Source organism: Trichosurus vulpecula, chromosome 2, assembly GCF_011100635.1.
Source record: "Trichosurus vulpecula isolate mTriVul1 chromosome 2, mTriVul1.pri, whole genome shotgun sequence".
NCBI classification, from domain to species: Eukaryota; Metazoa; Chordata; class Mammalia; order Diprotodontia; family Phalangeridae; genus Trichosurus; species Trichosurus vulpecula.
In genome coordinates, this window is record NC_050574.1 from 13,727,391 (window position 1) to 13,741,667 (window position 14,277).

Genomic DNA, 14,277 nt, shown 5'->3' on the forward strand with positions numbered 1-14,277 from the left:
CCTAGCTGTTCTACAAACAACACCCTCCATCTCTTGCCTGTGTCTGTCCCCCATTCTTGGAATACATTCCCTCCTCAAGTCGATCTACTGATTTCCCTGGCTTCCTTTGGTTACTGTCTTTCGTTCTTGAAAAGAATCTGTGTTGGCAATTTCATCTTGCCCACCTGGCACACGATATTGCCTCAAAGTAATTATTTTAGAAGGTTCGGGCAAAGTGATTGGATCCATCTTGATTTTCCCCACTAAGACTGCATTAATGCCCATTTTCCTCACAGCAAATTGGTATTTCCTTTCGGGTAAATTTAAGGTCATACCCTTCAATATGTCTATTCCAATGATGTATTCGGGAATAGGCACAATAACCACACTATATTCTTTCTTGGGCAACTGTCCAATTTTCATCATTAATTTAACTTGCCTGGCTGATATTTCAGTCCCTCCTAGTCCTGTAATGGTAATAGGAGTTCCATGGCTGAACTTGTCTGGATTTCCATAAATAAGGGTGGCCTCGGCCCCAGTATCTATTAATGCCTCAGTTACCGTACTTGACCCATTTTTCCAATATATGGTCAAGTTAATGTGAGGTCTGCAATCCAGCCTGTGTATTTCCTTAATTTGGACTGGGGCTTGGCCTGTTCCCTAGTATTCCCTTTCATGTGATTCACTTGGGTTTGAAGGTTCAACATCTGTAGCATTTGCAGGAGCAGTTCTTATTTCCCTATCTCTCCTGTTATCAAGTCCTTTATCTCTATACATTCTGTATAATTCATTGGTTGGAATGCCATCTATCATTTCAAAACCTACCCCTGCTCTCAATAGAGCAGTAAACATTTCTTTCCTTGTTACTCTCCTTTGGCGCCAAGTTTGCTGGTTATTCACCCTTCTCTCTCGAGGAGATCTATCCCTTCCCCAGTCACCTAAGTCATGTAACTGTAAAATCTTATTTATCACTGTTGTAAGACAGCTCCCTACTTCTCCAAGTAATAAATTCAAAATTAGTTGTTTATAAGCAGGGGGAGCTGTCCTAATTATTAAATTCCTATGAGGCAGTCCCATTGGATCATTGTAATATTTGTCTGTGGTTCCTATCATAATGGCAGTCTTCATCACCTCCTCCTTTAGTCTCATGATACAATCTCTAAGTGAATACCAGGGTCTGTGCTCAGTGGGCCACATAGAATCAGTAGCATATCTCTTATTGCATCCCACAGCGGCTAACGCCAACAGAGTAGTCCTGCTATCACCATCTCCTTGCTGATGATGTTCCTAAAAGCTTGTTGAACTAGAGGATCATGGCTGATACCTATGAATCTTATACAGTCTGTCCTATCTACTGATATTTCACTGGCCCCTTGATCACTGAGTCTTACCATCCAAGATATTAATGGTTCTCCTATTCTTTGGCTGAATCTACTCAAAATATCTGTGACCTCTTGCAGTGAGAAATCTTCCTGAATTTCCCTTGTAACTGAATCTTCACCTCGGGTTTCTGTCTTACTCCTTTGTATGGGTCGAGCCCTTGTCTGATCATTTAACCATCTCCTATTCTCTGTGTGAGGGACATCCTGAACCCCAGTAGTGTTTTGTGCCTCAGCCCCTACCATTGTCTCATTTTCCCCCCCACTCACTTCCTCTGCCACCATGGCTAGGACGAAGCAGGCAGTCAGGCTCTTTCTGGGCTGGGTTGGAATGCACTCTTGGCTTATTTGGTCTCCTGTTGCTCCTAGCCACATTAATAGAAAAGTTCTCATTTGAGTCAGTTTGGTCTCCTGCCATCTGAGATTCCCCTTCTTCCTGTGGGGTAGGAGTGCCCCCATGTCTTTCACTTAATCTCAATCTTTCGTATACTAGCCGGTAGGCTGATAACACTATCCAGCTTTGCCTAGATAGTGATGCCCCTGACTGAATCCCAACTTCTTGTAAATACTTTTCCAAATCCCTAGGATCTCCTCTCCATAGCCTTGGTTCCCAGTTTTCACAGGGTCCAGCTTTTTTAGCCAATTCTTTTGCTAGGGAGGAATAAAATGGATCCTCCCATCCTGGGATATTCATCTCTTCCTCTGAAATTGTTCTGCTTCTAAATAGAGATCTTATACCTAGCGATCCCGTCCTCATCACCAAATGTATTAGGAGGGCAGAGTTTATAATCTCAAAGAGGATCATATATATGTCTGAAAGGTTCGGAACCGCCGGATATAAGAAACTCTCAAAGTAGAAGGCAGAAGAATCAAAACATATATTTAGGCTCCACAGTAACCAACTCATGAACCAGCAACCCCATTTTGATATATTGATCAAAAATTTCCAGGCCCAATAAGTACACCTTGAAAGAGTAACCAGGAGGCTACAGAGAAGCATGATTGCATAAAGCAAAATCATGCTTCCCCCTCTATGGTAAAAAGATTACCCACTGGCCTGAAGTCCTTGTTCAGCTTCCTCCCGTAGGTCAGCTCTGCCACTGGCAGCTCCTGCTTCGGCTGTGGCTGTGGCTGTGGCTATAGCAGCCTCTGGCTCCAACGGGAGCTGCTTTTAACCATCCGGCTTCTGCGGGGGTGTAAGGTACGCAGGGGAAAGCACAGGTTCTTTCAATCTGCTTAAGCAAGGTGAAGGGGTTGACCAGGAAAGCACAGGTTCTTTCCATCAGCTTAAGCAAGGTGCAGGGGTTGACCGGGAAAGCACAGGTTCTTTCCATCAGCTTAAGCAAGAGAAGCAAGGTGAAGGGGCCGACAAGCTTACTCCAGTCCAACATACAAACAGCATTCAGTTCAGGGGAAAAAGCCAAACTAGTCAAGGGCACTTGTTGACTAAGTGCTAAGGAGCCCATTTTTGGTTGCCAACACAGAATCAAACTGACATCACTATGTTAAGGTCAAGGTACAGTATGTCTGACTACAGCTGATGAGACCAGTATGAACTCCAAAGGCTCTATCACAGGTTGGGCACAGATAATTGACATGAAAATTTGGAGTGGAGATGTCTCTAAATTTGTGTATCTCAAGTTTCTTTTGAGTTACTGCAATTCTGTTTTTCTCATAGAGCACAGCACTTTCTTTGATACAGGGATGCTATGCTGGGTGGTCCTATGCCAATGTCTTTCATGATTCCAAAGTTCTTCAAAGACCTTCAAAATGTCCTTCTATTGCTTCTTATGACCTCCACATGAGAACTTGCCTTGTGTGAGTTCTCTGTAAAATAGTCTTTTGAACAAATGCATTTTTGGCATTCAAACAATGTGGCCAGCCCTATCTGAGTTGTGCTCTCTGCAGTAGAGTTTGAATGGTTGCAATTCAACTTAAGAAAGGACCTCCATTTTTTCCTGGAAACCTTCCTTAACCCCTTTTCATTCCAGTGACATACTTCTGTTAATTACTTCCTATTTATCCTGTATATAGTTTGCTTTGTAGATGTTTGCTTTTCTCTCCCATTAAATTTTAAGCCCCTTGAGAATAGAAAGTATCTTTTGCCTTTTTTTTTACACACCCAGCCCTTAGCATGTAATGTGTGCTTAATTAATTGTTATTGAGCAATTGACCTGGAAACTCTGGATTTTGGTTACAATGTTTTGGGGAGTTTCTTTTTGGGTCTTTCAGGAGGTGACTGGTGAATTCTTTCAATTTCTGCTTTTCACTCTTGTTTTAAGGGATCTGGGCAGTTTTCTTTTATGATTTCATGAAATAGGATATCTAGGCTCTTTTTTTGGTTTTGTTTTCATGGTAGTCTAGTCTTAAATTATCTTTGATTTCTTTTTCAATTCATTTGTCTTTCTTCAGAAATACATTATTTTCCCCTCTAATGTTTGCATGTTTTGATTTTGCTTTAATATTTTTAATTGTCTCATGGAGTCATTATCTCTTGTTTGGTCCATTGTTATTTTCAAGGATTTTGTTTCTTGAATAAGGTTTGTGCCTTTTTTTTTTTTTTTGCATGTTTTACAGATGAAGAATCTGAAACAGTCAGAGATTAAGTGACATGCCCAGGATCATGCAGCTAGGTAAGTGTCTGAGGCCAGCTTTAAACTCAGTTCTTCCTGAGTCCAATCTCAGGGCTCTATCCACTATGCCACCTACCTGCCTTTTTTTTTTTATGTGCACAGCAGAACATAAGAGAGGATTCTAATTATGCATCAAATTTCTGTTTCAAGAAAACCTATATAATAAATACTATGTGTTATATTGAGAGTTGTCCATCTTTTCTTTGCTTCTTTGTAAGTTGTCTTTTGTTCTCTGCTGTGTACTTCTTACTTTGTTCTTTTTTCCCCCTTTCCTTTCCCTACAAGAGTATAATGAATCATAGATATATATGTGTGTGTGTATACACATGTTTGTGTGTATATATATGCTTATACACACATACATATACACACAAATATGTATATATACATATACACATAATACACTTACATGCACATACATATACTTAGATATCTATAATCATACTCAGATGTAGACATATACATTCATATGCATCTATGTAAAACCGTACTATACTCATTTGTCCTCTGTTTCTCTAAGGATGGATAACATCTTCCTTCATATGTCCAAGTCTTTCCATATTTTTCTAAGTCCACTAACTCATTGTTTCCTATACCATATCAATATTCCAACCTTATACTATCTAGTTATTTTAAATAGTCTAAAACAATATTGATTAATATGGCTGACATATAGCATAGTTTCCCTATTTTTCTCTGTTGATTAAATCTATTTTTGTTTTAACTTTGTCTGAGATCATGATTTATATCCTTGCTTTTTTCCCCTAATAAATTCTACTCCTGATCTTTATTTTATGTTTATATGTATCTCTTCTCACCCTCCTCAACCCTCTACTTTACTTCTACCCACAATCTTGCCCTCCTATTACTTAACCTACCGCCCATAGAGATCCCTCTGTTTTCTTCTCCCCCTCCCTATCCCCTTAGCCTTTTATTTCTTTCTGAATTCAGATTTTTTTGCCCATGTGTGTGTGTACACACACACATATGTATATATATGTATATATATACACACACACATATATATTATATATATGTATACACACACATACACACACACACATATATATATATATATATATATATATATATATATATATATATATATATATATAGTTCCCTCTTTAACCTATTTCCAATAAGAGTAGGGTTCTAGACTACCAGTTCTCCTCCCCCATCTAATTCCTCTGTGTCAGTTCTTCCTCTCGCATCTCATTTATATAAGATAATCACACATTTTACCTTATCCTACATGGTTTGCTTTTTGTATCGCATCATACTCAGCTCTACCCAGATCTTTCTTTCAAACTACCCAATTACTAATAACAGTCTTAGACAAATGATTTACATTTTCTCGTATAAAAAGTAAACAGTTTATTCTTATTGAGTCCTTGTAGTCTTTGATAGTCCTTGAGTCTTTGATATTTATTTAATATTTCTCTTGGATCTTGTATGACAAACTTTCTATTGAGTTCAGGTCCTTTTGCAACAAAATCCTGAAGGATTAGCAATTCATGGAATGCCCTTTTTTTCTTTTCATTCAGGATTATGCTTAACCTTGCTGGATATTCTATTTTCAGTCACAACCCCAGTTCTTTTGATCTTCCATATTTAGTGTTCCAAGATCTGTGGTTTCTTAATGTAGCCACTGCTAGGTCTTGTGTGATTCTAACTGTGGCTCTGCCACATTCGAACGTTTTTTTCTTGTTGCTCATAATATTTTCTGCTTAAGAATCTAGCTATGATATTCCTGTAAGTTTTCCCTGTAGGATCTCTTTTAGGTGGTGATAAGTGGATTTTCCCTATTTCTACTTTCCCCTCTTGTCCTAACACTTCAGGACAATTTTCTTTAACTATTTCTTGTATTATTGTATCAAGATTCTTTTTTTGACTGCAACTTTCAGGTAAACTGATTGTTGTTATGTTTTCTCTTCTCAATGTGCTCTCCAGATCAGTTGTTTTTTCTTATGAGATGTTTCACTTTCTCTTCTATTTTTTCACTCTCTACATTTCAGTTTGTTCTTTCTTGGTCTGTTATAACTTCTCTGGCTTCCCCTTGCCCCATTATAATTTTCAAGGAGTTACTTTCTTCCTTAAGATTCTGGATCTTGTTTTCTAGTTGGTTGCCTTTCTTTTCATAATCTTCTTGTTTTTCTTGGATTGTTCTTATTTTAATGTTTTCCTCAGTCTCTCTTATTTTAATTTTTAAAGTCTTTTTAAAGTTCTTCAATGAATTATTTTTGGGCAAGTGATCATTTGACATTACTCTTTGGGGTAGGAGAGACTTTTTTTCCCCTTCAATATCTTCCTCTGAAGATGAGCCCCAGTCTTCTCTATCCTGCAGTAACTTTCTATGGTTGTGTTCTTTCTCTTTTGCCTATTCATTTAAAAAAAAACTTATAGAGTCTTGTTATTGTAATCAACTCTAGTCATGGGGAATGAGGGATGGTGTCTCTGGCCTCAGATCTTCCTTCAATTCTCCCCTCTGTCCTGAACAGAAACTAAAAACTCCTCCCCCCTGTAAGTATCCACAGCCAGTGGGCATCCCTGCACTTACCAGGGCATGTGCTGGTTCCTTCTCACCCAGGGTGCATCTTGGCAGCTCAGCTGGGCCTGGCATCCTTTATTAGCAGACATTCCATCAGTCTTCCCATGCTCAGATACCCAACTCCCCACACTGTCCAAGGTGAAAATTCCTGTGGCTGGAGCCAAGACTACCTCCCAACCCAGGTTTCCCCAGGGCTTGCTGCTTGCTGTTTCAGTGGAACTAGCCTGGAGGTGTTTACCCTTCACAGGGATAAAACCTTGGATCTTCTCCATTTTTCCCAGGAGGACCACTTTTCTCCCCCAATTCTTGTTTATTTTTATGACTCTACATTCATCCTGAGGCACTGTTTTGTCTTATTTGCGAAGGAAATCTGGAGAGCTTGGAATTTTCTGACCCATTCCACTATCTTCCCAGAATCCTTCTCCACCTACCTGCTTTTATAAAAAAAATTTTAAATTTTAAAAAACTTTTCCTTCATCTCTTCCAACAATTCGACTTTACTTGTAGAAGTCTGGGAGTCATTCTCTTTTGGGTTTGTGTCTTGTCCTTGTCAACAGAATACCTTTTAATTGTAGGATTTTTTTTTGTTTGTTTGCTCATGATTTTCCCCTAATTTCTGGCTTTAGAATCGGTGTTAGAGCTGGGCTCTACACACATCTGTAGAAAATGTCTGGGCTCATTTTGTTGCTATTTTCTTGGGGGCATTGAGTGTTGTGTTTTTCCAATCTCTCAGGTACAGTTCAGCCTGGGGACCTCTAAACTTTCAGTGTTCCCAGAGTGCCAAAATCTGATCTCTGACTCTCTGGTCTGAGTTCTGCATGCTTCTGGCCTGGGTTTGAGTCTGAACAATACACCTTTGGATTTGCCTGTTGTTGGAGTTCCAGAAGACTGCTACTGTACTCAGCCACTATCAGCTAGTTGGAAAACTCTGGTGGTTCAGAAGAGCAGAATTGCAGTCTCCCCTTTGCTCTGGTACTTCCTGCCTTGGTTAATCTGCAGGTTTTAGACTGGGCTGGGGCCTAGAAATGATATCTTGGTGTGTTCAATAACACGCCCCACTTCCCACTTTTCTACTCTTCTGATATCTTACACTCTCCCTTCTACTCTGTGATTCAGTTATACTGACTTCCTTGCTGTTCCTACAACAAAACACACTCTCTCTTTACCCTGAGCATTTTCACTGGCTTTCCACCACCTGAATTTTTTTCCTTCCTATTTGCTACCTCAGGGCTTTTCTGCCTTTCTTCAGGCTCCAGCTAAAATTCCACTCACAGGAAGCCTTTCCTAGTTCCTCTCAATTCTAGTACCTCCTCTTTGTTGATTTTCTCTGAATTATCAGATAGATAGACAAATACATAGATATGTATAGATCATTTGCATATTGCACATGTTAGCACATGTTTTCTCACCTATTAGACTGTGAACTCCTTACAATCAAAGACTGTCTTTTACTTTTCTTTGTATCCCTATTGCTTAGCAGAGTGCCTGGCACACAGTAGGCACTTTGTACATATTTATTTTCTTAGTGACTATTGACTGACTTATAGATGAAAGGAAGTGAGAAGAGGCCAGGAAAGGCCTCTTTCCAAAGTTGAGTTGAAGCTTGAAGAAGCCAGGAAATTGAGGAGGCAGAGATTAGGAGGAAAAATATTTAAGTTATGAGGGAGATCTAGTTTGAGGAACAACAAGAATGCCATTGTAGCTAGATTTAGAGTGCATGGTGGTGAGGGTGAGAGTAAAGTCTAGGAATATTGGAAAGATGGTAAGGAGACTTCAGGCAAGGAAATCTGCAAGAATAGTATTGCAATATTCACAGTGTAAGATACGGGAACCTGCACAAGGCCAAATGAGTCCAGAGAATGGATATGTAGGATAGATATTGGGAAGGTAGAAATGATGAGCCTTGGGAGCAGGTTGGACATGTGGAATAAATCTGGGTAAGAAGTTGAAGATGATAATGTAAGCCTGGTTGAGTGCGAGGACCAGGGTAGAGCAATATATACATATTGTATATAGGCATATACAAAATACATACAAGGTAATTTGAGGGAGAGGCTCTAGAAGAGTGGAGATCATCAGGAAAGGTCTCATGGAGAAAATGATGTTAGAGTTGGGGTTTGAGAGAAATAAAGGGCTCAAAGAGGTAAAGATGAGGAGGGTCTATTTCAGTCAATACAAATGCTCAAACGTGGGGGTTGGAATATTTTGTAGGAGGAACACAACTGAGCTACATTTAGATACTTGTTGAAATCCTTGTGATAAAAATAGAAAACTCTGTGCAATGATATTAATAGTAATATAGAATACTATTTACTGGGCAACTACGTGGCACTACAGAGAAGAGAGTGCTGGCCCTAGAGTCAGGAGGACTTGAGTTCAAATCCTACCTCAAACACTTACTAGCTGTGTGACCCTGGCCAAGTCACTTAACCCTACTTACCTCAGTTTCCTCATAAACTGGAGAAGGAAGTGACAAACCACTCCAAAGATAACCAGGTTATCTTTGCCAAGAAGACCCCAAATGGGGTCATGGAGGGTCAGACATGACTGAAACAACTCAACAGCAACAGCTATAATGCTACTTAGATACATGCGCATTCCCCTTCAAGACTCGTGTGGCAGCCCATTACTCTTTGGATTTTTAAGGGGAAATTTTTTTTTTAGGAAATATTTTTAGGAAAATAGGAAAAGTTTCCTTATCTTGAGCCTAAATTTGCATTTTTGGTAAGTTCTACCCATTGCTTCAAGTTCTGTTTCCTGGGTGCAAACAGAATAAGTCTAATCTCTCTAAAAAATGAAAGTATTTCACTCATATACCTGATGACAGCTGTCGTGATTCACTTGTCCTCCCTTCCCCATGCCAAAAATCCCCAGTTCCTTTGATTGGTCTTTACGGTCTTGACTCCTTCAGCATTCTGGTTGCACTCCTGGGGACATTTTCCACCTTAAGTGTCTTTTCCAAAATGAAGCTTCCTGATCCATACACAGTACTGCAGACGAGGTCTGAATAAAGCCGAATCCAGGGGGCTGTTGCCTCTATAGTCCTGGATGCAATAACCTTTTCTTGAACCTTTCTGAGGGCCCTTCTCCCCTAATGGATGTGTGCTTGTAGCAAAAAGTATTGTTCTCCTTGGCCTTTCACCTTGCCATTTTCTCTTTCTCCGCATCCTTCCTTTTCCTCCCAATCTCCTCATATGGGCATTCCTGATGAGTCTTTACTTAGTTTTCTTCTGCTCTCTCCCTTGCCCTTTGCCCCTGGTGAGCTCATCCATTCTTGTTGTATATTGCTCTCAGTTCTATGCAGTTGACTCACAAATAAATAACAATACACTACAACGAAGAGTACCAGCTTTGGGGTCAAGGGGCTTGGTTTTGAATCCTGGCTTTATTCCATTAAGCAGATTACTTACCTGGTCTGGGGCTTCAGTTTCCTCTTTCACAAAAAGAAGGGATTAAACAAGATCAGGAATTTCTAACCTTTTCTTGCTTCTTGAATCCCTTTGGCAATGTAGTGATGCCTAGAAACCCCTTCTCAAAATCATGTTTTTAAATACATGCAATACAATGCATATGATTGCAAAGGAAACCAACTATGGTGAAATGCAGTCATCAGAATACTTAAAAAAACCCTAAATACCTGTACTTCAGGTTAAGAAGCCCTGGGCTAGGTGAACTTTAAGGGTCCTTTCAGCTCCGAAGCTGTGATCATAAGGTTCTGTGAAGCAATGGTTTGCATCTTTCTATGACCTCCTTGTCCAGCTCTAGCTAGACATTTCCATCTACTTTCTGGGTGGGGGCCATCTCTAGTCATCCTGATCTATATCTTGCCACTGGATCCAGATAGCTCTGGAGGAGAAAGTGAGGCTGGAGACCTTGCACAACCCTCTCTCACTTGAGTCCAAGTCACATGCAAGACATGGCATCATCTTCCTGATGTCATGGTCCTCTTTGAGAATGAAGGACAAAATGACAAAAACAACAACAATTTTCTGGGTGCCCTTTTCCCCTGGTAAAGGGGCAGCTCAAGATCAACTCTTCTAAAATGGAACTCACTATTTAAAATCTCCCGCCTCCTCATTATCTTTTACCTGTTTCTATCAATGATGCAATCAATTCCCTAGTTACAAACAGTTATGCATCCTCGTGGCTTTGTAGTCATTTGTGACTTTTTGATCTCCCTTCAGACTTAGTTCCCATTGGGTGCCATTTTCTTCCAATTCTCTCACCATATTGTTCCTTACCTCCACCCCCTCCTTTTCATTTGTACTGCCAGCATTCTACTTTAGGCCCCACTTCTTCCCAGGGACTTACAATAGCTTCTTAACTCTTCTCTTTGACTATAGTTTTTCTCCTTTCTCCTTCCATTTCATCCAGTATATTCCACCCAGGTTATTCTTCCTAATGCATAGCCCTGATTATGTCATTCCACTGCTCAAAAATATTTAATGGCTCCCCATTCTCTTCTGAATATAGATAATATTTCTTAGCCTGGCTTTCACAGCCCTCCAGAATCTTGTTCCAAATCACATTTCCTGCCTTATATAATGAGTAGTATTCTCATAACCAGCTTAAGGTTTGAAAAGCTTTTTCAAATATTAACTCATTGGATCCTCACAACAGCCCCAAGAAGTAGGTGCTTTTTTATCCCTATTTTATAGATGAGGAAACTAAGGCAGAAAGAGTTTAAGTGACTTGCCCATGGTCACACAGATAGTGTCTGAGGCTAGATTTGAACTCAGGTCTTCCTTACTCAATGTCTAGTGCTCTACCGACTTCACTCTGTGTAGCAGCCTCCACTATTCCCCTATGCGCTCTCTACTCCAGCCAAATTGAACTATCTGCCAACTCCTGAAAATAACATATGTTTCATGTACTCCAGGTTGTTTCGTCTCTTTGTTGACAATGTTCCCTACACCAGTACCTACTCATTCCAATATCAGTCCTTAAGGCGTTCATAGTTCAACTAAAAAGGCAGATCATCCATGAAGCTTATCCCTTATCCAACCAGTAGTGATTTTTTTCTCCTATCAGATATTGATGCATTTTGAATTCTCACATATTTATATTCTGACTTATGTCTTATTTATTGATGTGTGTTTAATCTCCCAGAATCAGAGAATTTTAGATGAGAAAGAGATCTCAGTGTCCATTTAGTCTAACACCTACACGTATACCCATATATTATCAATTAGATCAAAAGCTCTTAAATGGAAAAGACCTTCTATAATTTATTATTAGTCTAGCATCTACACCAATGTACAGATTATATATAGTAGGTACAATAAATGTCTGTTAAATGAATGAGAAAAGTTAGAGCTGCCATTGACTTACCCCTCTATCTTCAGTGGCACCAGGATAGTCCTGTGTGGAAACATTGGATTGATTTGACTGGCCTGTGTGGTTCACCATGGCAATGATGGCGATGCTCAGACTAGAATATTCTGCTGACATTATTAAATTACAGACATGTATCATGATGGCCATGGCATATCTTAGTGACCAGAACCCTTCAAAAGAGAGACCAAGACAACAATTATGTAGTAGTTGTATGAACAGACTAATTTTCTTTGAAACAAAAAATAAATCACAAAATCTCTCATAAGATTATTCCCTTTCTATTTAGATTCACATAGTTTTTGTTTGCTGTCTGGACAAAAGAGTATTACAGAAAAGAGAAAGGAAGTTGGGTGGTAGATGACATGTTGATTTTGAAACATAGAATGTCAGATAAATAGTAAAATCACTAATATAATTAACGAAGTCAGGGTAAAACAAAAGTATGCTTGGTTTTGGACATGTTGAGTTTGAGGTACTATTGAGACATTCCAACAGGTGGAAGTGTCCTAAGATAGAGCTGTCCTGTAGACAGCTGGAAATGCATAGAACTGGGAATCATTTGCGTATGGTTAAGTCCAAAGAAGTAAATAAATTTGGCAAAGGGACAAAGTATATAAATATGAGAGGAGGATAAAGCAAAGAACTTTGTAGAAAGTTCAGATTGAGGTGTTAGGAAGATGTGGAGGATTCAACAAAAGAGATGTATGGGGAGAAATCTGGGAGCCAGGATCAGGAAGCAGCATAGTTGGCATTTGGTTGAGATAGAATTGATGTTGTGATCTGAGTAGATACTATAAACCACCTTGACAGACAGAAGGAATTTGAGGAATAAGCCGTAAGTTTGGCTCAGAGACAGGATATAAGTAGTCATGAGTAACTGATTATCTGGACATTTGATGGAACTCTTTTCCTGCTAGCCTTGATAATAATTTCATCTTTCAAAATCTGGATGAAACAATAAAGGGAAATTCCATCCTGGACTTTATTTTACCAAGAAGGAAGAACTGGTTGTTGTAGTGGTAATGATAAGAACCTTGGAAGTGGTGTGGAGTGGGAAGTAACCATCAATTTTGGATGTGTGTGTATGTCTGTGAGAGAGAGACAGAGAGAGAGAAAGAGAGAGACAGACAGAGAGAGACAGACAGACAAAGAGGGAGGAAAGAAAGGCACACAGAGAGAGACAGAGAGAGACAGGGACAGAGAGAGAGAGAGAGAGACAGACAGACAGAGACAGAGAGACAGAGACAGAAAGAGAGAGAAGGAAATGAAAGCTAGGCATAGTAGGCGCTCTACATTAAGGGATAGATTTTAAAAAGTGAAGAGAAAGGACACATAGAGGCCCATGACAAAAGATTTTAAAGGGGAAGTTAGCCTTGGAGGGATGCAAAACTATTAAGAATAAAATTCTGAAGATCTAAAGTGTTTTCAAATGAGAAGACAAAGGGAGAATTATCTAGATCAGAGCTGTTCAAAACATGGGCTGTGCACCCCCATGGGGCCCGCCTGTGTCCACCGCAAGCAAAGAAATCAACACAAATGCTTTAGTTAAAGCATTTATGTCAATTTCCACACCCTTAGTAAACACAGGTGGGACACATAAAATCACACTGCAAGCCACATGCAGCCCATGGGCCACACTTTGGACATCCCTGATCTAGATTCATGGCTCCTCACCTTTTTCATATCACGAACTCCTTTGTCACCCTGGTGACATGAATGGACACCTTCTAAGGATGTTTTTAAATGCATGAAATAAAATCCACATGATTACAAAGGAAAATAACCATATTGAAATATAGTTATCAAGATATTTTTTTTAAAAAGAAGCAAGTTCATGGACTCCACATTAAGACACTCAATGTAAATATTGATATGGCTGCAAAGGGAACTCATCAGCTGACTTAGATTTTTTAAAGATTTGGATAGATAAATAGGGAAAAAGAAAAAAAAGGGATAGGACTGCAGCTTGGGATTGATAGGATGATGATAACTCATAGCAGAAAAAAGGCAGAGATAGCCAAAAGAAAGATCATTGGACTGGAAGGGACAGACAAAGAATGGCTAATAGGTAATTACCAGTAGGGATGTGATAAGAAAGACCTAAATGAAGTGGTCAATAATGGATGGAGCATACCTCTGCTTCCTATGATAGGCATACCAGGAATGGATAAAATCCGGCAACATTTGGCCCAAGACATAACAACTTTATCCTCTATAGATACACTTTAATGAACATGTGTACTTTGAGAAACGCATTTTTTTTACAAATATTTTATTTCAAAAAATTAGATATGGACCCCACCAAGACTATAACAATTTTATAAGATGAACTTGCTAGTGTTATATTTTTTTATCAATCATTCAACTGCCAAATATTTATTAAGTGTTTACCTTGTGCTAA

At 39.3% G+C, this 14,277-nt stretch overlaps 1 protein-coding gene across 1 annotated transcript in view; it reads right to left on the reverse strand.

Moving 5' to 3' along the window:
* LOC118836912 (sodium-dependent phosphate transport protein 3-like) overlaps window positions 1–14,277 on the reverse strand; it is a 53,996-nt gene that overhangs the window by 33,826 nt on the left and 5,893 nt on the right. The window contains exon 3 of the mRNA XM_036744015.1: window positions 11,871–12,046. Within this exon, the coding sequence (XP_036599910.1) occupies window positions 11,871–12,046 (176 nt within the window). The remainder of the gene's footprint in view (window positions 1–11,870; window positions 12,047–14,277) is intronic.